We start from the raw sequence: 25,840 nt of genomic DNA on the forward strand, positions 1-25,840 counted from the left end.
AACCAAGCGAGAGAGAAGTGTTTACATCCATCTCTGGCTCTCAAGTGCGGGGGTAAATGCCAAAAGAAGCATGAAAAAACCCTGGCCCTGCTAAGCATTAGGTGGGACTTCTCCCATGTAATGAGATTAGAAGAGGGTTTGCTGGGCAGATGATGAGGGAAGGAAGTGACAGGCTTGTCTGCCAAAGTGGTTTGCTGCCCTCACTTGTCAAAGGCAAGACAGTTTATTCCTCACCAAAATTCTTAATGCAGGCCTCTAAACCTTTCTGACTGAAAAATATGGATTATTTTGCAAAAGAAATTTAACTTCCCTTATAAGTCTACAATAAACCTAAATAAAAACAAGAGATTCCCACATGTATCTAAACTAGAGCTCTGCATTTTTACATTAAAAAAAATTCTAAACTCAAAACATGCTTAAATTGATTTGCTGTGATTCACCACAATTTGCATGCGTTCATGACATAATTTCCAACATTTTTATCAGGGTTACTACTTGCCAATGAAATGAAGATTTTTAGATCAAGTAAAATAGAAGGAAGAAACTAGAATTTTCTGAAAAATTTGGATTTTTTTGTATTAACTTGGATCATATTTCAATTATTGAAGAGATTGCAGTATAGTAAATACCAATTTTATTTGGCCCCAGGGATGTTTGGCAGGCAAATGTCAGCTTCAATAATTCCATATTTAATATTTTGGCCTCATAACCATCCAATTCCATGCTCCAGTTAGCAAATTATTCAATAAAGGAAAATAGAATCCCAAAATGCGTAGCTGCATGGACAGCTGATAACTATCTGCTGCCCTCTGTAGTCTATATGCAGCACATTTGACATGTGGCATGAAATCTGTATTTCAATGCTATATCAACTAACCCATTTTACAAAAGTTGTATCATGTAAGAATCTTTTTTCAGATTATTCTCATATAATTCTGGCATTTCTCGTATCTACCACTGTAAGCATTGCTCAATAGCCATTTGAGATGTGGCATGAAATCTGTATTTCAATGCTATATCAACTAACCCATTTTACAAAAGTTGTATTACGTAAGGAATCTATTTTTAGATTATTCTCATATAATTCCGGCATTTCAGGTATCTACCACTGCAAGCATTGCTCAATAGCCATTTCATGTCATAAATTAATCCCATAGGCTATAGGAAATGGTCAGGAACTGTTCAAAGTCTTTTAGACTTACATGTAGAGAATTCAATTATCAACAGACCAAAACCAAGTTTTTACAGGAGCTACCAATGATGCAAAAGCAATCATTAATTATGAGATTTAATCAAGGCTGGTGTGTCATCAGAGACCTTTTCAGGTCAGATGATTCTGAAGGTAGCTGAAAAAAAATGTCTGCTGGACTCAAATGGTGCACTGCTGTGGTGACTATGTTTACAGTGAAACAAAATTAAACAGTTACAAAATACAACACAAACAACTAGATATATATAACCACAAACAAGAAAAAATGAAAAACAAAGTGATTCCTTACCTTCCCTCATCACTGAGATCCATGGATTTTGAGAGGTATTCTCGTACAGCAGCCATCCCATCATGCACTCTGAACGACATCCCGATGCGCCTTGCATACAGCGTGCCTCCTCCCTCGCTCATGTAACCGCTTCCAATATCACCAAGGCCGGCGGAGCGATGCAAAATGTCGCCATCGCTCACGTAGCCACTGGCGATATCCTCGCTGACATAGTCATTGCAATCGTCGATCAAGGTTTGGTCGGTGAACTGGAGGTCGTTGAGGTGGGAACGGTTTGAGAAGGTCCGTTTCATCGAATTGAGATAGCCCTTACTTAGTAGGGGCTGGTAACTGCCATCAGATTTGGTCGTCATGACGTTACTGTCATTGGTAGAGTCAGTGGGTATTGAGACAGCAACGGTCGACATGCTCCCAAGCTTTGAGGTCGATCCTAATGAGCCTCTGCGAGTCAAGCTGGAGCTACGCTGAGCATGCGGCACCTCCGGTGAGTGCCTCACCTCTTGCGTAGGTTCCTTCAGCTGAGTCGTGATGCTATCACCAAACGTTGTCTCTTTGGTCGCACGGTTCGTTGCTGGCGAGGGCCTGGCAGCGACCTGCGAGTTCATCACCGTCACGTTGTAATCGCTCGAGTTCTGAACATCCGGGATCGACTTGAGGACACGAGGCTGTTGCTTGGGCGTACCAAAGGTCGTGACTGCCTTATCGTTCTTGTAGACCGTGGTGCAGAAGTCTTCCTCCATCTTTGGCTGGAAGATGACGCTGTTCTCCGAGGACTGACTTGTGGTTGATGAGATACTGATCTGACTGTGGATCGGTGTGCTGTTGACAGAGTCCGTTTCATTCGAAGCAGCAATGCTTATTGTATCGCTGCAGTCCTTGGAGGGTGGTCGACTTCCTGTATAGTTGAATGGCGCCACCGTTGCTGTATTGGCTGGTGAGCGGTTATGACTAGGCGATGTGGTGATGGAGTTACGTCCACCTGATGATGGTGTCTTGACAACTGGAGATTTAGTAGGTTCTGCAACGGGTTTCTCACTATCTACTATAGGTACTGGTTCAGTCTGTATAGGAGGCTTAGGTGGCACGGGACTGTACGCACCACCTCGAGTATAAGTCACTTTCTCCTCACTCTCTTTCTCACCGCTTATCGTGGACTCTGGTTTCTTTGCAGCAATAGAACCAGGGGCCTTGATTCCTGATCTCTGTGTACTACCTGGCTTGGGAATCCCCCTTGAACTTGGAATCTGTGAACCACCGCCAGGACCACCGTGCTGCTGGCTCGTGACTGTCTGCACCGGCTTAACTTTACTCGTACTCAACTTACTGGATGGCATTTTAAGTCCGATCATTTTTCCACTTTCCAATATATCACTTCGGACACTTCCATCACCTTCTCCGCTATGTATTGGCAATTTTGATTTCAGCTTGCTTTCTGCCATCGGCAACCTGGAGCCTTCATCGCTCAAGTCACCGTTGGTCAGATCAGATTGCACATATTCCTTATGACCTAAATTAGGGGAAGTCCTTGGTTTGGCCCCTCCAAAGGCTCTCCCAATTGTCTTCTGAGCTACAGCCTTCAAAGCATTCTTGGGGCTGCTTGAACCCAACGTTAGTCCGGGGGATACAGCTCCGTTAGAGTTTGTTCTTTCTATTTCAATATGGGATTCTTGGCTTTCCGGCACATGTTCCTCTACCTTGGGCTTCTTCTCGACCTTACTTGGTGGAGGCAACTTTGATTCCTTTGCGGCTGGTTTCTTGACAGGTGCAGCCTGCCTACCTGCAGACGAGTCCCTCTTTGGGGGAACCGGTTTTGCGATAGACGACTTCCCAGGTGCAGGCTTAGTCTTGGCAACTGCCTCTTTGGGCTTTTCCACTTCCTTCTCCTTCGCAGCTGGTGGAGGTCCTTTTCCATCTTTCCCAAATATCTTCAGCTTCGTCAGCATAGAGCCCTTGCCATTGTTTGCAGGGGGTATCTTTGATCCTGTCTTGTCTCCTCCTCCTCCACCGGCACCACCACCCCCTGGTGGTGCTGCAGGAGGGGGCTTGCCTGTGCCCCCAGCCCCACCACCGCTCTTCGGGGTAGGAATTCCCTTCTGGCCAGCTGGGACAGAACTCGACCGTGCCTTGCTCTTCGATGCTTCTAGCTTCGATGATGACCCTGATCCTGCTTTAGCTGCCATGCCGGGGGAGGGGCTTCTGGTCTGGGAGCGGGGCGCGGCTAGACCGGAACCCGGAGGCTTGATATTGGAGGAAGATGAGGTAGATGAGATGCCTGATGAAGACTGGTGTCCCTGAGCTGCTGCTGATGTCTTCTTGGATGCGGGTGCTGCACCTACGACAAAGTTAGAAATAAAACAAAAGCACAATCATTAGAAAAATTCTTTAAGACCTACATGTACACGTGTATCTCCCGGGTGGTGTTTCATCAAGCTGTTTGTCAAGTTACGATGACTCCATGTACGACTGGAACATGTTCTTAGGTGCTACATCAGCTACAGAAGAACATATCATTCAGCACAAGAAAGGAGCACCAGTCAGACACTAGTCATATGTAACTAACAAACAGCTTTATAAAACACCCCCGGGAGGGGGACGTTTTCTTTTCATAATCCAGAGCTTATGAGAATCATTGCATGATTAGAAGGCAAATGGAATACACATTATATTAACCTTCATTACAGAAATAAACTCTGAATGGCCAGTCTCATACTAAACTAATTTTCAGACAAATAAACTTGATATACCACAAAGCTCACTTACCTCATTTCCTACAACATGTTTTCAGTTTGATTAAATGATGACAATAATATGCAACATTGATATAGTCTGCATATACCATGTTTCTAAAGTTATACCAACTATCAACCCGGCCTTAGCACAGCTACCTGGCCTGATCAGAAGAATGTGCATCACCAGAGCTGCCAGGCTCAACAAGAATATTTCAAAGCTGAAAATCAGTATTTTGTTGAATAAATTAGTAGTTTGTTGAGGAAATCGGTACTTTATTGAGGAAATCAGTATTTTGTTGAGGAAATCACTATTTTCCAGGAAATACCATAGGACAACACATGAAACTGAAACTTTAGAAATCAGTATTTAAAATGAAACCAGTATTCTTGTCATATTTCAGTACTAAATACTGAAAATCAGTATAAGTTGGAAGCTCTGCCACACCTATTATCTCTTAGATTCAATTATCATAAAGTTATTCAAACCATTTGATTTTCAGAGGAACATATTTCTTTATCAAAACTATGCACATTTTAGTAAATCTTTCTCTGAACCTACCATGTGAACTGGGAACAGGTGAGGGGCCTCTACTCCTATCGTTGCCGATTGAAGCGCCGATGGAATTTCGCTGCCCGGGGGCCTTGATGCCCCCACCCCCAGGGGCGCCACCGCGGCTGTTCGGGGTGGGGATCCTGGAGCCCATATCGGAAGAGGAGCTCCGGGCACTGCTTGAACCTGAAAAAAGGAAGAAACAGATTCTTAGCGGCTGTTGCAAGACAGTATTTGCATTGCAAATTTTGGATGCAAAATTTACAAGTAATAGATCAATTTTTGCTCAAGAAAATCAAGTTATAGTTATACTCATAAATGCAAGAAGCAGACCATCTATTAATTGCAAATTTGCGATGAAATGCATGGCTTTCAATTGATATTAAGATAAAAAAATGACTTGCAATCAATTGAAAATTTCCTGCAACACCCCATTACTATTTAATTGTTTATCATTGTGACCGATGGCAATGATCACATTACCTTTATCAAGAGCAAGTGCACCTTATCAAAAATTAATTTGAATAAAAAGAGACAAAAGCTAAATGCAGAGGTGCTAACTGGAACAAAGAACTCTCAAGTATTCTTAAAGCTGAGAATCGGTATTTTGATGAGGAAATCAGTATTATTTATCAGAGTAATAATACCATAGGACAACACATGAAACTGACACTTCAGATGTCAGAATTTTCCAAGAAACCATCAGTACTCTATCATTTCCTTCCCAGTACTATACTATACTAGTCGGCAGCTCTGTAAACTGCTGTTCCAAGATTTCATGAAAATTAGATGTAAAATAACAAGTTATGACATTTAAAGGACAAGTCCACCCCAACAAAATGTTGATTTGAATAAAAAGAGAAAAATCCAACAAGCATAACACTGAAAATTTCATCAAAATCGGATGTAAAATAAGAAAGTTATGACATTTTAAAATTTTCCTTAATTAAAAAAAACTGTTATATGCACATCCTGGTTGGAATGTAAATGAGGAGACTGATGATGTCACCCACTCACTATTTCTTTTGTAATTTATTATATGAAATAGGAATATTCTATTTTTCTCCTCATTGTCAAGTGAAACGATTAATTCCTCCCTGTACAAGTGTACTGAGCATTGTTTATTACTAAATGATTCAGGCAATTTGGGCCTTATTGTCAAATCTATAAAAAAATGAAATATTGTATAATTCAAACAATAAAAAACAAAAGAAATAGTGAGTGAGGGACATCATCGACTGTCTCGTTTGGGTTGTGCCTATCACTGTTTTGTGAAAAATAAGCAAAATTTTAAAAATGTCATAACTTTCTTATTTTACATCCAAGTTTTGATGAAATTTTCAGCATTTTGCTAGTTTGATTTTTCTCTATTTATTCAAATCAACATTTTTCTGGGGTGGACTTGACATTTAAAAGTTTAGCCTACTTTCCCAAAACAGTTATATGCACATCTTGGATGGATGGTACGTACAAATGATTGAAACATTGACATCATTTACTAACTTTTTCTTTTGTATCTTATTGTATCAAATATGAAATATTTCAATTTTCTAATTATTGAATGAACCAAAGTAGTTTCAAATAGTTTCAAAGTTTTTATTTCACTGTGATGTGATGATTTTTTTTCTTGTTTAAAGACGGCAAACATGAAAATATTGTATAATTCATAAAATAATATACAAAATAAATATTAACAAAAGTTTGATTAAAAAAAAGAATTGGACCCAATAAAAAAAAAGGTTCAATTTTTTAGTCTATGGAAATATACACATCTTCGGTTTAAGGAAAATATTAAAAAGAGGAACTTGTTTAGGCCTAAAAATAATTGATTATTTGGGTAAATTGTTTCGTCATGCCTCCATATACAGGTACTACGCAAAATTATTTTACTTTTATTTTTAGTATATAAACCAGTATTAAGACTTTCTTTTGAATACAAAATGCATACTATTTTTTTAAATTTCATTTGCAAGAATACATATTTTGTCTTCCTTTCCCTTAAATCTAATTTATTCACACTACAAAAATCGAGGTGAAAAGTCCTTCTGATTCTACTTTAGTACAATTTATCAACAGTTTCTATGAGGCAGGCAAAAAATAATGTTTTATTGTCGGAGGCTTCTTTTCACAATTTCACAATGTTGTCTAAATCTCCAACATTACATGTAGATAAGTTTGAATGGGAATTTTCAATTGATCTTTTTTTTTTTTTTTTTTTTGGGGGGGGCTCTTTTGAGTAATTCAGGGGCAAAATTGCCTTGAGCCCCAGTTTATTTTCCCCTGCTATTTTTCTTATCACACAGACAAAAATATCATTTTTCATGATCAATGTCAATATGCCTTAATATCTTGCAAACCTCATCATTCCCTCATAGAGCTTTTACTCCTTTTTTAAGCAAGCTACGCATTTCTTTTCTTCATATTCTACACTGATTTGAAGCAATGTATGAATTGTGAGAAGAAGCATGGTATGATTACAAGTACTTTATGAAAAATGCACTGTAAAACCAATGAAGAGTTTTCCTTCCTCTAAACATCATGAAACACTGAAAATAAAATAACTGTTAGTCAATTGAGCACATTGATCATGTTGTTGATGAATATGTGCATATTTTCAACATCAATTGTGTCACACTTTTATTTTTTTTTTCAAAATGCAACAGTAAAAGCAGTATGAGCTTAAGGATACAAAACGTATTCTAAAATTTTAAATACTGTATACCCAGATATCAAGCATAAATATACAAATGTCCCATGTACATCTTAAAAATTCAACTATATTTCAGAATAAATGTTGTCATAACTATGCATAAATATAAAGCATGTTTGCAAATTCCCTTTTCCCCCAAAAGTTGCTAGCATTTGCAAACTTGTCTTTAGCATTTGCAAATATGGTTGTACTATGATGTTGCTGAAGTTCTCTTTTTTAATAGCCAATGGTAGCGTCCACATGACAAAATGACTTCTACATGTACATGTATAAAAAATGAATTCAAGAAAAAAATTGTGAATCAAACATCTGCGAACATATTTTGTTCATGTTTTAAAGCAGCTCGCAAACAGCTTTTGATTACACAAACAAGCGTTTGCAACACTCATCCAAAAAGTTGGCAAATCTAAACACTGCTACAGTCCCAAACATACGTTCCTCGGTGTAATACATCCTAGCAGTGAGGATAAATTTCATTATTTCATAACTCCTTTATAAACCCAAAATATAAAACAAATAATGATTAATTTACCTTTTGCCCCACTCCCAGCTTTGGAGGTAGCTTTGACCATAAAGCAAAAATGGAGACCGTTAGTATCATTCAATATTTTTAACTATTCACCGCAAACCATGCACTTATATACAAACAGGCATATAAAAAGAGCAGTATGAAAAGGTACTATTAACCAGTTCACTTATTTTAATAGTATTAAACCAATCACACATAGCTTTTGAGGTTATTTTAATTGATGCATCCCCTTCTAAAATTCTAACTCATCTTGATATTAGACCCACAACTTTGTCTTCCTTTCTTTTTGTCTCAACAGGTTGACTTGGCGAGACCCAGGTCACCGTTTTCTTGTTCTGTCCTGCTTTTCATTTCTTCAACTTGGCACACTTTGAGTTTTTAATTTTTAATTTTTTTTTTATAATTAACCACAAAAAATTGATAATTTTGCAAAAAAGCTGTGTGAAAGAGGTCTTTTAAATCTCAATCTGGGTTTAGGAATAGGGCTGGTTAAAGGAAAACAAGGCAAAATTTAAGGCCTATTTTAATACTTGATCAGTTACGTAATTAGGGACAGTGATTTTCTAGTTTAACAAATTATCTTTTTCTGTCCTGGAAACCTGTAAATCCATTCCAAACTTGATTTTAAATGGAAATTTTGTTTTATAATAGAAAATGTTGTACAGCAAATCAAGCAATCATTAAATTCCTACAGGTTTCATGGGGAAAAGGCATAGTTCTAAAATAAGAGGATTATATATTAGTGCAAAGGTACCCCAATAGACGTTTAAAAAAAGGAAGGCCTTTGTATTGCCAGAAAACGTCTCCAGCACAAGGTAAGTTTAGACTGCCACCTGTTTTTAAGGCTTAAAGGTGATTACAATAATGATCTCTTAATTTCAAGAAATATAGAATTAATTACATGTATTTGTTGCTATGTTAAAAAAATGAACCCTCCTAGATGCCAATATTCATGTTTGCTATACTGCTATTAAAGGTTATTTCTATCGCTACTACTCCAACTACTACTACTATTGTCTTTTAGTACGACTTTTATGGCCATTTTTATGAAGGCATTCTCTCAATTGGCATTAATGAATAAATCTATTGCATTGATTATTAAACTTTTATGATTTGATTTATCAGAAATGCTAAAATATTACATTATATTCTTGCCCATTTATGTACATGGGTCAAATAGCAGGGAGTCAGTCAATCTTTATAAATAAGCAAGTTATAATATTGGGGGTTTTGCAGATTAATTGTGCACTATTATCTCATTACATCCAACCAATATACTTCCCGATTATAATATATAACCATGTTCTTATATAAGAATACAGACACAAAATGAGTAGCATTAATCATTGGAAAGCCCACACAGCACAGCAAACTAACCAATAAATCTATAATCTGTAATGTCAGTCACACAAGGTCCTTCTGACCACAGGGTTAATACTCATTCCATGCTAGATTAGATGCGAAAGGGCTTAAAATCCATCAGTTCAAAAAATTTGCCCATTCAATATTGCTGCATAAAATCTGTTAATCTTGTTTGAATTTAGAGTGAAAAATATACTCGTTGAAATTCAAATGAGATACCTACTGATTATGGTCAGATTCATTGCAAAATTCTTCTAGTCCATAGGAAAGAAACATGCTGCATATCAACTGTAATACATTTCATGATTTCCTGAGGATCTGACTGATATAGCAACACTGGTTCACATACAATGTAGACCATGAACATGTATGAGTGCACTTTCTGTTTTGGAACCCCACACACCGCACACTTCATGCAAATTCAAAATACAAGGAAGGAAAAAAATGAATGAAAAAACCGGGGAAAAACGTTGAAAATACGTGTGTGATGATCAACAGTAGCAAAATTGAATTGGCAACAAAATGAACACGATTAAAGAAAGTTGTAAATGGAAAATAAGTCATTCATACTACACTGTAAATAAGGCTGAATATCAGTTGATTAAATGAAAAATTTAGAAAATATATTGTGAAGTATAATACACGCAGAGTATATTTGTTGTCTTATTTACCTTTCCTACGAACATTGCCTGCAAACGTCGGGTGGAGAGGGACAAAGGTTAACATATTTTTAATTCAAAGGACAATTCAATTAATTCAATTTATGTTCAAAGGACTCCATGAATGGAAGCAGAATTAATGAATAATGAGGAGATTTCATGGCTTCCGGAATAAACCTGCAAATGGAAAGTTCTGCATTTCAGCTTAGAAGCCTTCCATGTTGAGGCCACATACATCAATGAATACAGGGATTCTCTGAGCCAACATTTTGTGGTATCAATTAAAAACGTCCTGTTCTCCGCAATTTCCTTTTATCACTATTTGATTTAATATGGAAAGCGCAGATAAGGGGACTGGGCTAATGATATAATATTCAATCATGTCCTTGACAAAGAGAAACAGAGATGAAGAGAGAGGAAATAGAGAAGCTAGAACATAAAATGCAGAACTTTTGTTAATGTGGTTAAGAAGAAATCGAATTTCTCAAGCATTGCAAAATGCCATGAAATTACATGAAGGATCATTCAGCCTTCTTAAATACATGTACATGTATCTCTTAAAAGACATTTTGAAAATGAAAAATAGATGTTACAATCATATTGTTCAGAGGAATTTGAACAGTCATAGCTATGACAAATTTACATTCTATCCTTTTTTCCATTTTTCTGATAAGTAGAAAATATAAACATTTCTGTAAAAGTCAGTAAGAAAAAAACCCAACTTTTTTCTGATAGGTAGAAAACACAAACATTTCTGTGAAAGACAATAAGAGAAAAATGCTATTTTTTATAGGTTCATGTAGAAAACACAAACATTTCTATAAGTCTGAAAAGAGAAAGATGTTACAACTGGGTTTTTTTTCTGACTGGTACAAAATAAAATTATATCTGTCAAAGTCTGTTGCTCCATAAAAAAGATCATTCAAAAACTTGATTGCCATTATAGAGTACCAGGACATATCACGCAGACCTATAAAAGAAGTTGCTATCATCATTTGCTCATCACATTAACACCACAACAAAGCAGGTACCTCAGAATCACTTTTCATGCGTTCATTCATAAGAGTAACATTTAAGTTTGGTTATTTCTTGCCTTCATGCAGCCATACAATGCCTGAACTTCCTTGAGGATGTATCAAAGACCACATGCAGTAGATCCTTACCTGAGTTTTGTGAGGACGAGCCAGCCGGAGGCTGCCGTCGTACGACCCCAGCAGTGCTTGTACCCCCATGGCTGGACCTTGTCTGGGGCTTTGGCATGCTGGTCACTGACCCGCCAGACGATCGCCCTGAAGAATGATGATAGCCGGAGCTGCTAGCTCCGCTCTGACTCTTTGCCCCGTGACTGCTGGAGCTACTGACTGTGCTAAGGCTAGTGGGTTTTGGAGGAACTCGTTCGGCGGGCGAGAGCGAACGCTGCTTCGGGACTTGCCCTGTTGTTCGCCGCTGCTCGACACTTACAGTGCTACGAGATCCGCTGAGGGCACTTTGTCCGAGCTGTGTCTGAGGGTTGGGAGTGGAACGTCCTGATGTTTGTGGATTTGGTGTGGCCCGTCCTGATGTTTGTGGATTTGGTGTGGCCCGTCCTGATGTTTGTGGATTTGGTGTGGCCCGTCCTGATGTTTGTGGAGTTGGTGTGGTCCGTCCAGATGTTTGTGGATTTGGTGTGGCCCGTCCAGATTTTGGCGTGTTGGCGCTACGGGTCGCTTCTCTTTCCTGCGATGCGTGTCCTTGCGTGGCACGGCCTCTGCTGGGATTGCTAGATCCGTTCAACAGAACGTGCGAAGGGGGCGACTGTGACCGCGAGCCTGCCCTACCTGAACTCTGTGTCACTCTCCCTTGATTCGGCGTCTCTCGACCTTTACTTGTCCCGTTATGTGTGGCACGTCTTGTTGACTGATTCGGGGCAACCTTTGCCTGTTGCGTCACTCCGTTACTATTCCCACTATGGGCTTGTCGTTCAGTCTGTTTCTGAACACCGTTTGTCAAGTTCTGTGAAGACTTGTTGAGTCCTTGATACGAGCCATTGATCCTTGGGGCAACTTGTCCTGCTATGTTGTTGTTATTCCCATTGGCTCGGCTTGTTCCATTGGGCAAAGCACGCCCTGGAGTTCTGGTTGAGCTTGAGGCCACCGGGTTGGAGGTGGCCGATGGGTTGTTCGTTAATGGCTGACCAACGGATAGATGAGTTCCGTTGACGGTGGCCTGAGGACGGACGGCGAGACGGGCACCTGTTGCTTTCAGTTGGGCGGATGACGGCTTGGAATGGCCGTTGGGACGTGGAGGTGGAGGAGGCTAGAAAAAAAGAGAAAAAATTTATGAAGTAATGAAAAGGAAAAGAATTATGGGACATCATAAGAAACTAACATTCAATTCCAAATCAAGCAGAGGTACATGTACCAAAATCAAGCCTACGTCTTTTGACTGTTTGCAAATTTGTAGTTGATGTGCAACCATTAGTCACTGAACATTTGAAGAACAGAATGATGATGATAGTAATAATAATAGGCATTTGTATAGCGCCATCTATCTAGAAACAATCTATTCTGAGGTGCATTGTTATTATTATTTTTATCCTGGCTTTAGCTCGAGCTGCCTTTCAGCGCTCGTGCATTCAAGGAATTAATCCTCCCGGGTACCCATTCACCTCACCTGGGTCAAGTGCAGCATAGTGTGGATAAATTTCTAGCTGAAGGAAAACATGCCATGGCTAGGATTCGACCCCACGACATTCTGTTTGAAGGCGGGAGTCAGTACCACTAGACCACGACTTACCCACAATATATTTATAATTTATATTTATAATTAATTGAAGCTTTTGACATGCACTTACCTGGGGAAATTCAGAATAAATAGTGCACTAAAATGAACCAACATAAAACAGAACATCAACCCAACATAAACCATGAAATAAGACTATATTCCTACAAAACTGTATCTTACCTTTAAGGATCAAGATAAAAACAACAAAAGTAGGATATGCAAATGACACTGAGAACCCTATCTTTGTATGAAGCTTCTACGCAGCAACATGAATAGAAGTGTACAGTAAAAAGACAAATTATTCCAAAGAGTGGCAGGTCTCAGAGAACAATGTAATGTTATAAACTGACTTAAAAGTCCATGTATTCTACTTCAACAGTTCTTCATGTAATAGCAATGAATTCCTACACAAGTTACAACCTTGTCACATGTATGTTTTCCTTGTGTAAGTATTAAGGAATGACAATTAACCTTTGTAAAGATTTTTTTTCTTTCAAGAAATGGTCATATATGTAGCATGGTCTTTGTTTGGTTGTAAACAAGGAAATAACACCTGTATCCCACACAGCCAACAATAGAAGTGATACTTATAATGTTTGCATAGTTGAGGGCCTATCCACCTTAAGACTATTTTATACTATCTTATACTTGACTTCAATGCACCTTGCTCTTATAAGCAAATATATACATGTAAAAGGGTGGAGAGTGGTCAAGTGTGGAATGGAGGGGGATCATGAAGTCATTCTTATTATAAAAAAAAACACGTTGGAAGTCAAAGGTGCACTGAATAGGGCAAAGTAGAAGGGAGGGGGGGGGGTGAGAGCAATTTCTGTATTAAAGGAAAAAGGGGTGGGGCAAGAGTGAAAGGGGAGGGGGTAGGGGTCATAAAGTCATTTTGATTCAAGATGAAGCAATGGCGAAGTGAATGATGCACTAGACAAGGCAAAGTGTAGGGAGGGGGGGGTGAAGAGACATTTCTGTGAGGGGAAAGGGGCAAGTGTGGAAGGGTAGTGGGCTCATGAAATCATTCGGATGTTGAGGAGGATGCACTGAATAGGGAAAAGTAGAAGAAAGGGAAAGATCAACATTTGTGATGGAGAGGGGAGGGGTGGGGTGTGGGTCAAGTGCGGAGTGGGGAGGGGTCATGAGGTTATTCTTATTTCAATTAGAACAATATACTGTACATATAGGATATGGAGCGGGTAAAAACTGAAAAACCCAGAATCCATTTTATTTTCTCAGACACATGTGCATCTCAGGTAGTGTTTTTTTGAAGGGGGTCAAGATAAAGATAAATGGATGTTGTTTTCGCAACTCACCTGAGCATGTTTCGCATTCTGCGCTCGTTGCTGGGCTACTGTTTTCCCGCCTCCTGCGGCGGCTTTCTTGCGCCTTTCTTGATCCTCCTGCTGAAGGAGCTGTTTGTAGCGGGATAAGGAGAAGAATAGTCCCAAGACGGACTTGAGGTTGCCTTGATGTAGATCTGATGGATGGAGTAGAAGCATGACGTGGAATTAAATGGATGGGGCTATGTTAATGAACTGTCTATTTCTCATTAGAAATAAGAACAAAAATGTGTCAATACAAATATGCAAATGACCTGTAATGTAACATAAAAACAAACATTGTCATAGCAGTACGGCCATCTCCCCCCCCCCCACCCACCCACCAAAAAAAAATTTAAGTAAATAAATAATTAAATGAAATAACAAATGATTGAATGAATAAATATAAAAAATATACAAATAAATATATAAATGGATAAATGAATAAATAAATCAATCAATAAATGAATAAATAAATAAATGAATAAATAAGTGAATGAATGAATGAATGAATAACTAAATAAATAAATAAATAAATGAATAAATAAATCAAAGTAAAGAAAATAAATAAAAATAATAATAAAAGAATACATAAATAAATAAATAAATAAATACATACATAAATCAATAAACAAATGAATGAATGAATGAATAAATAAATGAATAAACGAAAGAATAAATGAAATAATAAGCACAGAAATAAAATGCAATAGAAAATAAAGAAAAATACCTACCTCTTGCTAAAAGACCATCAGTTGCTACTCCTTTTGAGTTTAGACATCCTAAACATTTCTCAATATTCTCTATCTGCAAGATAAAAAATGTATGAAAAAAAATTAAACATTTTTGATATCCACAGATTAATAATAATAATAATGTAAGCATAACAAAATCATAACAAGGTACACAATATCAAAGCTTTCACTCCTCCCTCCACGAATATTTTTTTAAAATAAATAAAAGATGAACAATGATAAACAGATATGTACACATATATATGACTATATGTAAATGTACATACGCCTGTAAATGAACAATTAAGCATAAAGCAAGATACATGTACAAGAAAAATGGTAGATAAATCATAGAAAACATAGATAAATAAGATCTTTGCTTTTTAAGGAGATTTGTGTTAAATGAAATTGTTCAAGAGTTTTTCAATGTTCCCTATTTTGTTTCATGTCTTTTGATGGTTGAAAAAAATAATAAAATGATCCCTCAATACATGTACATCAGAGAGAGCTTCATGTAACTACATTGTAATTGTTAAAAAAAAATCAAGTTTCCTTGAAATAAGTCATGCTAAATATTTCAGCATCTCTATCTAGTGACAGCTATAACATGCAAACTCTTCCATTTTGAATAAAATCCAAATTATTGAGGATTTGCCAACAAATATGTCAATAAAAAAGAAGAAAACGTGATGAATTTGAAGATTCAATATTTGAAATCTAGACTACATTGGTTACAAATATGTTCGGCTCTCTTGTTCCTTTTTGACATTAAACAAAGTCTAAAGGTTGGTGTCAACTGACGGAGACGACAATAAGAGTTTGCCGAAGTCAAATGATTGTCAAAAAAACTGAGAAACAAGACAAGAAATACTCAGACGCTTAGTTGTTTACTCGGTCCTGGGTTATCATATTTGTTTGGCAATAATTGATAAATGACTGTTTAGTGAAGATAACAGAGGATAAAAACAAATCTTGGCTCAAAACACCTGCTCCTATTGTTAACAATGAACTTGATAACAACATTTCTTTTAATGTCTTTACATTTCTGACTGTTCAAGTCCAGTGTTGGTGTTAGTTTTGGAATTTGGATTGCTTGCCCTAGCTCCAAAATCTATTCTGAGTTTGTAAAACTGATCCAGATCACACTATTGACACCTCAACAACTAGCAAGTGAATTTTCAGGACCATCTCATTTTATGCTTGGTATTATACTCGTGTCAAAATTGACCTAACACCAACACCACAAGGTCAACACTGAACTTAAAAAACCCAATGCATATAACACAGCTAAAAAACAAATGCAGCATACTCCTATAGAAAACATCACTCTGCTGTAGAGTTTCAATACTGTATAATGCAGCCAACAAAGAAATACATATTTTTGTTTCTCTCAATGATAACATCCTCATAAAATACAATCCTCCAAATTAATCAATTCCTATTAAAAGAAAATATCACTAACCATAGAATCACATTATTATAGCATGCAGGCCTCAATCTATCTTAGATCAAAGTGAGTTTGAAAAATGATGACAAATTCCGAGCGCCGGTACACAAATCAAGTATTTCTCCTCAACTAATTTAATGAAAATTCCTGACATTTGAAAACTAAAATCACAAAATACATTTACAAGTACCCAAAACAATTTCTCAAAATAAAATGTTTTACTATGATACCCTCTCTACATTTATCCATAAAAATATGGCAAAAGTATTTGCTCTGCAAAAAGCACTGTCGGACAATGGAGACAGGTAAATACAGCAATGAAAAGGATGAGTAGAAATTTGATTCAATATGAATAAATTAAACCCCGTTTGCCCCTTCGCATTTAAAAATGCTATGTATCATATGACACATAACCATTAAGAGTGTAAACATCTACATGTAATCAAGACCTATACACAGCTCTACCTAACGCAAGAAGCCCCCACAGACTCCGACGACGCACTCGCATCAAAATGGTATCGCATCAGATATCATACAAGCAAGCAAGAGTGTACAACCTTCACACACGCTGGCAAATTATGCAGCTGGTTTATTTATAACCCTTGATGTAATTTCTGCTCTTGGTGACTGACGTTGTTACCCCATATTCCGCATCTAGCGATGGAGATCGATGTAGCCTCGCTACAAGGCTCAGGCGTGAATGGGCAACCTTGAATATTGATTGTTTACAATATGTACTGTAAATTGAAATGAAAATCAATGATCGTTTCTTGCCGGCTAATATTTTGTTTAGAAGAAATTGATGCTGCACGTAGCTTTGGAATACTATAGGCCTATATTACCAACTAAAAAATTATATAATATATTTATCTCTTATTTAAAGTTCTGATAGATCATTGATACAAGACTAGTGGGAGGATGCAGATAGCAAAATGCAGTGAGCATCCTTTCATCTAATTCATGCGAGGTTTGCATTTGGTAATGTCAAACCAGGCGTATGAAAAAATGAAGGTTACTTAATATATTACTGCATTTTGTTTACAATTTTATATTTTGAAGAGGCTCATCTGAAAATCTATTTATAATAATTTGAATAAATTACAATAAATAATTGATACAAGACTAGTTGGAAGAGGCAGATCTATAGCAAAAGGCATCTAGCATCCTTTCGGTAAATTCATGCGAGGTTTATAAAAATGTAATGTTAAATCAGATGTATAAAAATGAAGGTTACTTCATATACTGCCTTTTGTTTATATTTTTAGATTGTGAAGAGGCTCATCTAAAATCAGTATACCGATAAAACAGAGCTGCCAACCTGAACTAGAACATGTACTCAGCATTTTCAAAAGCTGAAAATCAGTATTTTGGTGAGGAAATCATTATTTTCAAAGAAATACCATAGGACAACACATAAAACAAAATTTAGAAATCAGTAGTTTGCATGAAACTGTCCGTTTTCTTCTCATTTTATCAGTACTATATACGGAAAATACGTACTACTTGGCAGCGCCGGGTAAACAAAAATAAATATATACCATTAAATTGTTGTTTATCAATTCCTATCTGAAAGTTGTATGGAGTGTTGCAAGGAAATTGTGATCGATTGCAATTTGCAAACCTATAAGGATTCCCCAAATCAATCATACAATGTCTGTCTTTGATACAAGATCTCGGTCTTGTCACGACCAGTTTGAAATGGCGTCATATTCTGTAGGTGTGTGTTTTTTTATATCAACATTGGTACATGTATATTACAACACCATGGTGCAGGACAAATTGTCACATGGGCAGTATGAAATGATGTCACATATTTTACCTTTTGCATCTTTATTACCATAGCCCTGGAAAGTAGGAGTGCTGAAGCAGCCCCAAAGATTTTATAGGAAGCACCCCTTGGAAATCAGATTGACAAGCCCCCCTCCCCACCTCAACAACAACAAAAAAATAATAATATTTAACATTTATATTAAAGCGCTTAATATTCATTGTCTCCAAGCACTGGATACATCTAGTAAGTGCATGTAAGTTGAAGAGTTGCATAAAATTAACAAAATACTATAAACTTCAATGACTACTAAAAATTAAAGGAAAAATGTAACAAATAACTACAAAAGAAAGGTTTATAGTGCTCTCAAATGACAAATATTTGGGAGTAATAACCTTTTTGTCTTTTTTTTTGCTTGTCAAATTCTTTCTGATGACAAATCCCCTGAACAAAACGCCCAGCACCCTTATTTAGAAATCATTCCCAAGGCCCCAATGAATGTTATGGAAATTAGCTATCGCAAAAAATCCTGTCACACCTTTTCTTTTTAGCATTTTGAAAGACATCTAATTTACTACCGAAAAACATTTCTTGAATGCAAATTGCGTTTCTATCAAACAACCAAACTTTGAAGGGTAAGCATTTTCGGTGAATAAATGGGGGCGTTGTAATTCAACCTTAAGCAGGATGATAATTGTATTAACATCTATATACGTGATTGACTGCTACTAAATTGCACTTACACCAATCAATAAATGCCCACACCGCATGTTTATATTATCCGACACAATAATATGGCAATTAGCAAAGTTAGCCTTCGAAAAGGGTATCATAACACAAAATAGACTTTAAAATCAATAGTACAATATGGCAACTCATGGCTATTGAGAGACTCGTTTATTTGCCAAAAGCTGATACAATTATGGATAATCTATATTCTGGTGTATTTTTACACAGGTGTTTTTTGTCTTCATAGATGCCAATGTGGAGATAATATTCAAATTTTTATATCTCACACCTGATGTTACTGATATAATTATGAATTATCTATATTCTGATCTACTTGTAATGTGGAGATAATATTCAGACTCTTATACTTCACACCTAATGTTACTGACACAATTATGGAGTGTCTATATTCTTGTGTCTTTATAAACAGGTGCATTTCATTTTTACAGATTTTATTATGGAGATTATAATCATATTTCTATACTTCACACCTGATTTTACAGATAAAATGATGAATTTACATGTATCTTAAATTTGTAGAAAGGTGTTTTGTTTTCACAGATGTTGATGAGGAGATGCTATTCATATTCCAGACCTATTATTAATATTGTAGATGCTTTTTTAATACTGCGTAGCAAAATTCATGGATGTTTAGTTAATTTTGCTTCACTTTTATGTACATATATTTTTGTTTTTAATTTCAACAGACTTCATACATTTTTGCTGTAGGTCCCTATGAACAAAGTTGGAAAAATAAGTCATGTTTTATTGTTCTATATTTGCTTTAACTTGTTTTCAACTCAAAGGTTGTTTTTAACCCCCCCCCCTTTCGTTCCCTTCTCTCTCTCTCCCTCTTTCCTGTATAAATGCATCAACCCATTTCACTATCTTTCACCCCGCCCCCTCATTCTTTATCTTTCTCCCCAATTCATTTCTTCTCAATTCTCTATTATGTCTGCATGCACAATATGGTGGAATTATCCTTGTAATTGTGTTTTAATTGTCCCTTTTTATTCTTGTCTTTCACCCAAAGCATGTTTAACACCCCTTGCCCTCTCATTGAGGTGTAATTATATTGATCCCTTTCCTTTCATTTTACTACTTCTTCCCAGTCAGCTCTTTCTTTGTCCCCTCCCCCTTCTCTCTCTCTCTTCAAATCACTCTCTTCCTGAACTCCATTTAATACCAATAACCATTCCTCCATTCTCTGTCTTTAGTTCTTTTTGTTTTTCTTTATTTCTGAATGTTTCTTTGTCTGTCTTTCCACAGATGCTCCCTCTCTGTAAACTTCATACATGTATGTGTACATTCAGGAATGGATCCGGAGTCAGACTTTTAAATTATAGGGTGTGGATATATCTGAAAAACTTGACAAGCAATGCCCGCCCCACCCCCCCCCCAAAAAAAAGTCATCACTCATGTTACGAGGTGTGCAATTACGATATATTTTACATGGTTCCCCATTAGGTTTTCGGATTTTACTGGGTGTGCACCCCCCCCTGGATCCGAGCCTGGCAATGTCTTCATCTCCCCCCCCCCCTCCTTCCTCTTCATCTTTAGTTTTTTCCCTCTTTCTCCACTTCTCTCTACAAGACATGTGCACGGCCCTGTCTTACAAAGAGTTACGATTGATCCAATCAATTGCAACTCTATGGAAATCCATCAGTGTCATAATTTTTTCTGCAGGAAATCGGTACAATGTCCTTTGTAAACAACGAGAAGCACAGTGAATTTTAAAGAAAACAATAAATGCATGAATATACATCATGGTTAGAAAATATTTTGAACAAACATGCATAATAGATATTGACATTGCCGACCGTCCATAGTTGTGATTGTTCGGATCAAACGCAACCCTTTGTATTAAAGATGGGGTCCTGGTGTACAATAATTTTGAATTGATCAGGGGGAGCGGCACTCATTGTATTGACATGATTGTATTGACATCCAGGCTAAAATTAAAGTAATCCATACCCCAAGGCCCTATATACATGTACAGTATATTTTTAAATAAAAAATTACAGATAGAATACAAACCTTGCAATCTACTACATGTATATATATATATTACCTCAGAGATTGATCACATGATCTAATGGAGATCCATACCAAATGCATCCTTTTCACATAACTAACTATTCTTTGAATATCACTTCTGTCATAGTATTCAGTCAAATTGTATATTTCATGTATATATTCCAGCCGTATACATCCCAAGTATATGTTCCACATATATAGTCCAGTATATTTCAAGAATATATTTCGTTCATATACTCCAGTATATATTCCACTTCCAGTTGATATATTCCACCAAGTAAAAAGACAGGTACATTCAAGTTCCAAAATACACGAGTGCTATTAATTTATAATCGAGTACAAAATCCTTGTATATGTTTGTATTCCAAGTATATATTTCACTTATATACTCCGGCATGTATTCCAGTAATATATATTCCATCCAAGCAACGAGACAGGTATATTCAAGGTCCAAAATACATTAGTGATGTTAGGTGCACTGCTATGAAAGCTGGTTTATTCTGATGTACAACAATCCATTGATCTTTTGCTGAAGTGTGTACACACATGTCTACAGGCCTAATTTACTCCCGAGTTCAAACTGTGAACTAGTCTCCCATCAAGGCTGATGCAGAGGTCAGTGGGGGTGTTGATGGGAAGATTGGTACCTGAATTGCATCCATTCACACATGTCAAAGGAAGACACTTTAGCTATTACGTTGAGTGTTGTGGCCCAGTGGATTAGTCTTCTGACTTTGAAACAGAGGGTCGCGGGTTCAAATCCCAGCCATGGCATAATTTCCTTCAACAAAAAATTCATCCACATTGTGCCGCACTCAACCCAGGTGAGATGAATGGGGTACCTGGCAGGAATTTATTCCTTGAAATGCCACTGCGCTGTAAAAGGCTGCGGGGCTAAAGCCAGAGTAAGAATATCCAAGTCCTTTGGAAGCGCATAGGGATGTTATGACATAATGCGCTATACAAGAACTGTGTTATTATCATTATTACACATTGAAGGTGCATTGATACCAAAATAGAGTGTGGTTCAGAATGCTTAATTCATTACCATCACCAACAAGCTGATTTTTTTTAAATACAAAAATTTAGACAAGCATAGCATTAGAGATTTCATTGAATAAATGGATGTAAAATAAGAGAAATACTGTATTGAGTATTCTATATTTTGCTTTACATTTACTAAAAAGTTATATAGTTTATAAATATTTCAAACTTTTATACATATATTTGAGAATGAAGGGGATCACCACAAAGTCATTATTGGAGGAAAAATCAAACATGTCAAGTTTCATGTAAAATATTGTAAAAAGATGTCTTTGGTTCCCCGTCCTTGATGTGCATATCATTGTTTTGTGAATATGAGTTTGATAGGGACAGTGATTTTCTGTTTAACCAGTAAATAAAACAGAAATTCGGTTTGGTTCTTATACTTTTCATGTAAAAATTCATAGAATTTACCTTTGCAAAACAGAATTAAGGTTTTTGCTGTGTACATTTTCAGTGACAAAATGAAATTTCAAGATCAAGTTGAAACGGAATTACAGATTTTCAAAAACGGAAAAGACCATTTTTTTAAACGGAAAATCACTGTCTCTAGTTAGACTTTCTTAAACTTCCATCTGGATTTGATGAAATATTAGGTGCTACGCTGATTTGATATTTCTCTATTCATTCCAATCAAGTTTGCTAAAGTGGACTCTACCCCAGCACAAATTTGTGAAAATGTTTTATACATAAATACTGATTGACTAGTGATGCAAATGTTACGATCAATATCAAAATGTTTTGTCATCTAAGTTTTGCTGGCCAAAAAGTTTCTACATGTTGGAGAGAAAGGGGTTTTAGAAACATTTCAAGATTAATCTTTCACCCTTTTTTTTTTTTTTGGGGGGGGGGCTTTAGTATATATTCTAATAATGAAAAATAGAAGCCTGGTGAGGAATAAGATCTGACTTTACCAAGGCTAGCCCAAGCTTCCCTCTGGGAGCGGAACGTTGAAGTTCATTCCCGAGTCATGGCACGTGGAGGGGTGGTATCAAATTACTACACCACGTGTCGCACAATTTGAGGGGAAATAGCAGAAATTATCAAATGACTTGAAATTAATGATATCCTCTGCACTTGGTGAAGTCGGGGGATATATCTTAATATATTAGCCTACAGGTACAAAAGGATATCAGTGTGTCTTAGTTCATAATAGAGCTATTTCAATACTAAAAAGGTTTGAGAAAGTATTGATTTCTTTTTTTAATAACATTGATTTCATTTGCCAATCTCATATCTTTTACCATCTTCCTTTACTCCCTTTCGTTTTCTTTCTTTCCTCTTTCTCCCCTCCTCTTCACATTCTTTTACTATTTCTCATCTTCTCCCTTCATGTATATTCTTTCCAATTTTCCCCTCTCCCCCCCCCCCTCCCCCATCCCTCTCCCTATCCCATGTCATTTCCTTGTCCTCCTCATTCTCACCTTTGATTCCCTTCCTTCCAATCTAATTCTTTGCCATCCATCCATCCATTCCCTACCCATCCCATGCTCTTTCTCCAACTATCAAACCTTCTTCATCCTCTCTATATTCCCCAAAATACTAAGGAGGACCTTTCAAGATCGGGACAAATCATTATTTCTACAGTTTCCTTGTCCTCTTCATTTTCATCTTTCATTCTCCTTCCTTCCAATTTAATTCTTCCCCATCCTTCAATCCACCACCCCACCCTGAGGTCTACTTCTCCAACTACTAACCACTCTTCTCCATCTCTTTATCTTCCCCAAAATAAGGAGGCTCTTTCAAAATCAAGACAAATCAGTATAAAATATTAAAGATCAACTTTCTGCAATTGCCTTGTCCTCCTAATGCTCATCTTTCATTCTCCTTCCTTCCAATGTAATTCTTCCCCATCCTTCCATCCCACCCTGTGGTCTACCTCTCCAACTGCTAAAAACACTCTTCCTCTTTATCTTCCCCAGAATGATAAGGAGGTCCTTTCAAGAAGTGGGACAAAGCGGTACTAAGAGGCACGCGACCTACGAAGTCCAGTTAATGACAAAACCGCATCTCCCCATGTCGGAGCGAGAGGGGGGCTTGAGGAGGCACCTTCCCCCTGTGATGATCCTGTCATCATCGGTTTGAAATGGGACCCCTGACCGGGCCGAGAGTGCTTGTCCTCTTTGGGCCTCACAGAATGTTCACACTTCTTCACCTTCCATTTTAGAAAGGATTTGTCCCAAGAAAATTAGGACTGAAATCTCACAGATATCACGACAAAACGAGAAAATATTGTTGCTGTTTGTATAAACAGTCAATTGGATATACAGCAATTCCTAAAAAAAGCTACATAACAATTATTACCTTCAGTCAAATGCTGGAAGGGATACAATTAGAGGCACCTCTCACATTATAGACATTATCTGAATTAAATCCAGATACAACACCCATCTAAAGGTGATATGTTAACATGCATTTCTCATGTTGCAGAACTAATCCAGATTCCATATCCAATAGTGAATATGAACAGGGTACAAGATGTTTACACCAATCAAGCAATAGGCTGGGATAAAATTGAAATGCACCTCTCACATTACAAATCTAATTCCGATAGGAAACCAATCTAGAAGCGAGTATAAACAGGACACAAGATGTTTCCACCGAATAACGCAAAAGGCTCATAAATGCAGAAACGTGCACCTTTCATACTGCTATCTTAATCTGGACTGAATCTGGATTTGACACCCATCCAACAGCAAGTATGAACAGGATGCAGGATGTTTACACCAATCATGGAATACTCGGTGAAAACATATTTTCCCTCTTCTCGCTTTATACATGTACCTCACAGAGCCTCTCGGACCATGTAGCTTCCTAATTGGTGCACAGTATGCCCTCTTGCCTCTACCTTAATTTCTCTGGAATTCCAGAACCAAAGTCACGGGGGCGCTCCGATTCGCCCCTGATCGTTTGGAATCCAATTCATTGCACAATGACAGCCTTGTGTAAGGAGATCGATCTTGTTTTCACAAGAAAATGGGTTCCAGGGTTTGGGACGATTAAAGATGATGGGTCTATTAAAGAATTGTCTCTTTTTATTCTTTTGATATAAAACAGGAATTATCAAAAGTGAAAATTGCCTCTTTTTCATAAAAAAAGTTAGGCCATAAACATGAAGACAGAAAAAAATCTGGTTTTTACTTCTAAAAAAAAGTACCTCTGACTTTGTATCGCATCTACTTTGATTTTAAAATGAATGAAAGTCTATTTTAATACTTTAAATATGACGGTAGAATATAGCGTGTTATGTAGCACAAGTGGTGAATAAAAAATAATAATAATTAAAAGGAATAAATCAATAATCATAAAAAAGATATATGAGTCTAAAGTTTTGTCCATAAACTTTCGATGTACTTTGCTATTTACCCCCAGGTATATATAAAAAATATAAGATATTGGGCTTTTGTGGTAAAAATTGATACAAATTTATAATTTATTATGAAAACTTGAATTCTGAAACCAATTCCCCCTGCAACCAAGATGGGTGATGTCACCATAAACAGCTTTCAATCATACAATGTACATGTCAATTTCAGCAGTAGATCGGGTTTGCAATACAGTTTTCACAAAATACATTGTAGATGAAGAGTTAGCGTATTATTAAAATGAGCAAAAGGAGATATTTTGGGGTATATTTATATGTACATGTACAAAAGAAGTGAATTGAATTGATTTATTGTCCAATTAATGGAAATTCAGTGCTCACTGGTTATTGACGAAACTACAAATACACAAACAATAAAAGGGGGAGTTGTTCAGGTGTGACATCACCAATCTTGGTCACATTGCCAATTGGAGGACCTCGATGCCATCAATTAACATTGTCAGCATTAAAATCTTTTTTTTTTTTACTTTGTTTGATCTTATTTCTGATTTATGTTTTCACACAAGCTAACTTATTCCAAAGGATTCATTTTCCTTGAAGTTTTTAACAGATTTATGGATCAGTCCACCT

The 25,840-nt window shown here is 36.9% G+C and overlaps 1 protein-coding gene across 1 annotated transcript; it reads right to left on the reverse strand.

The window, feature by feature from the left end:
• Positions 1-581: 581 nt before the first annotated feature.
• On the reverse strand, positions 582-18,135 carry LOC129282812 (neuron navigator 2-like). The gene is made up of 8 exons (XM_054918672.2): positions 18,127-18,135; positions 14,861-14,933; positions 14,121-14,284; positions 11,202-12,333; positions 10,051-10,068; positions 8,021-8,050; positions 4,788-4,964; positions 582-3,831 (listed from the first exon to the last, which is right to left on the reverse strand). The coding sequence occupies exons 1-8, from the start codon at positions 18,133-18,135 to the stop codon at positions 1,496-1,498; spliced, it is 3,939 nt and encodes a 1,312-aa protein (XP_054774647.2). The 3' UTR covers positions 582-1,495.
• Positions 18,136-25,840: the final 7,705 nt, after the last annotated feature.

Source organism: Lytechinus pictus, chromosome 19 (assembly GCF_037042905.1).
Source record: "Lytechinus pictus isolate F3 Inbred chromosome 19, Lp3.0, whole genome shotgun sequence".
NCBI classification, from domain to species: domain Eukaryota; kingdom Metazoa; phylum Echinodermata; class Echinoidea; order Temnopleuroida; family Toxopneustidae; genus Lytechinus; species Lytechinus pictus.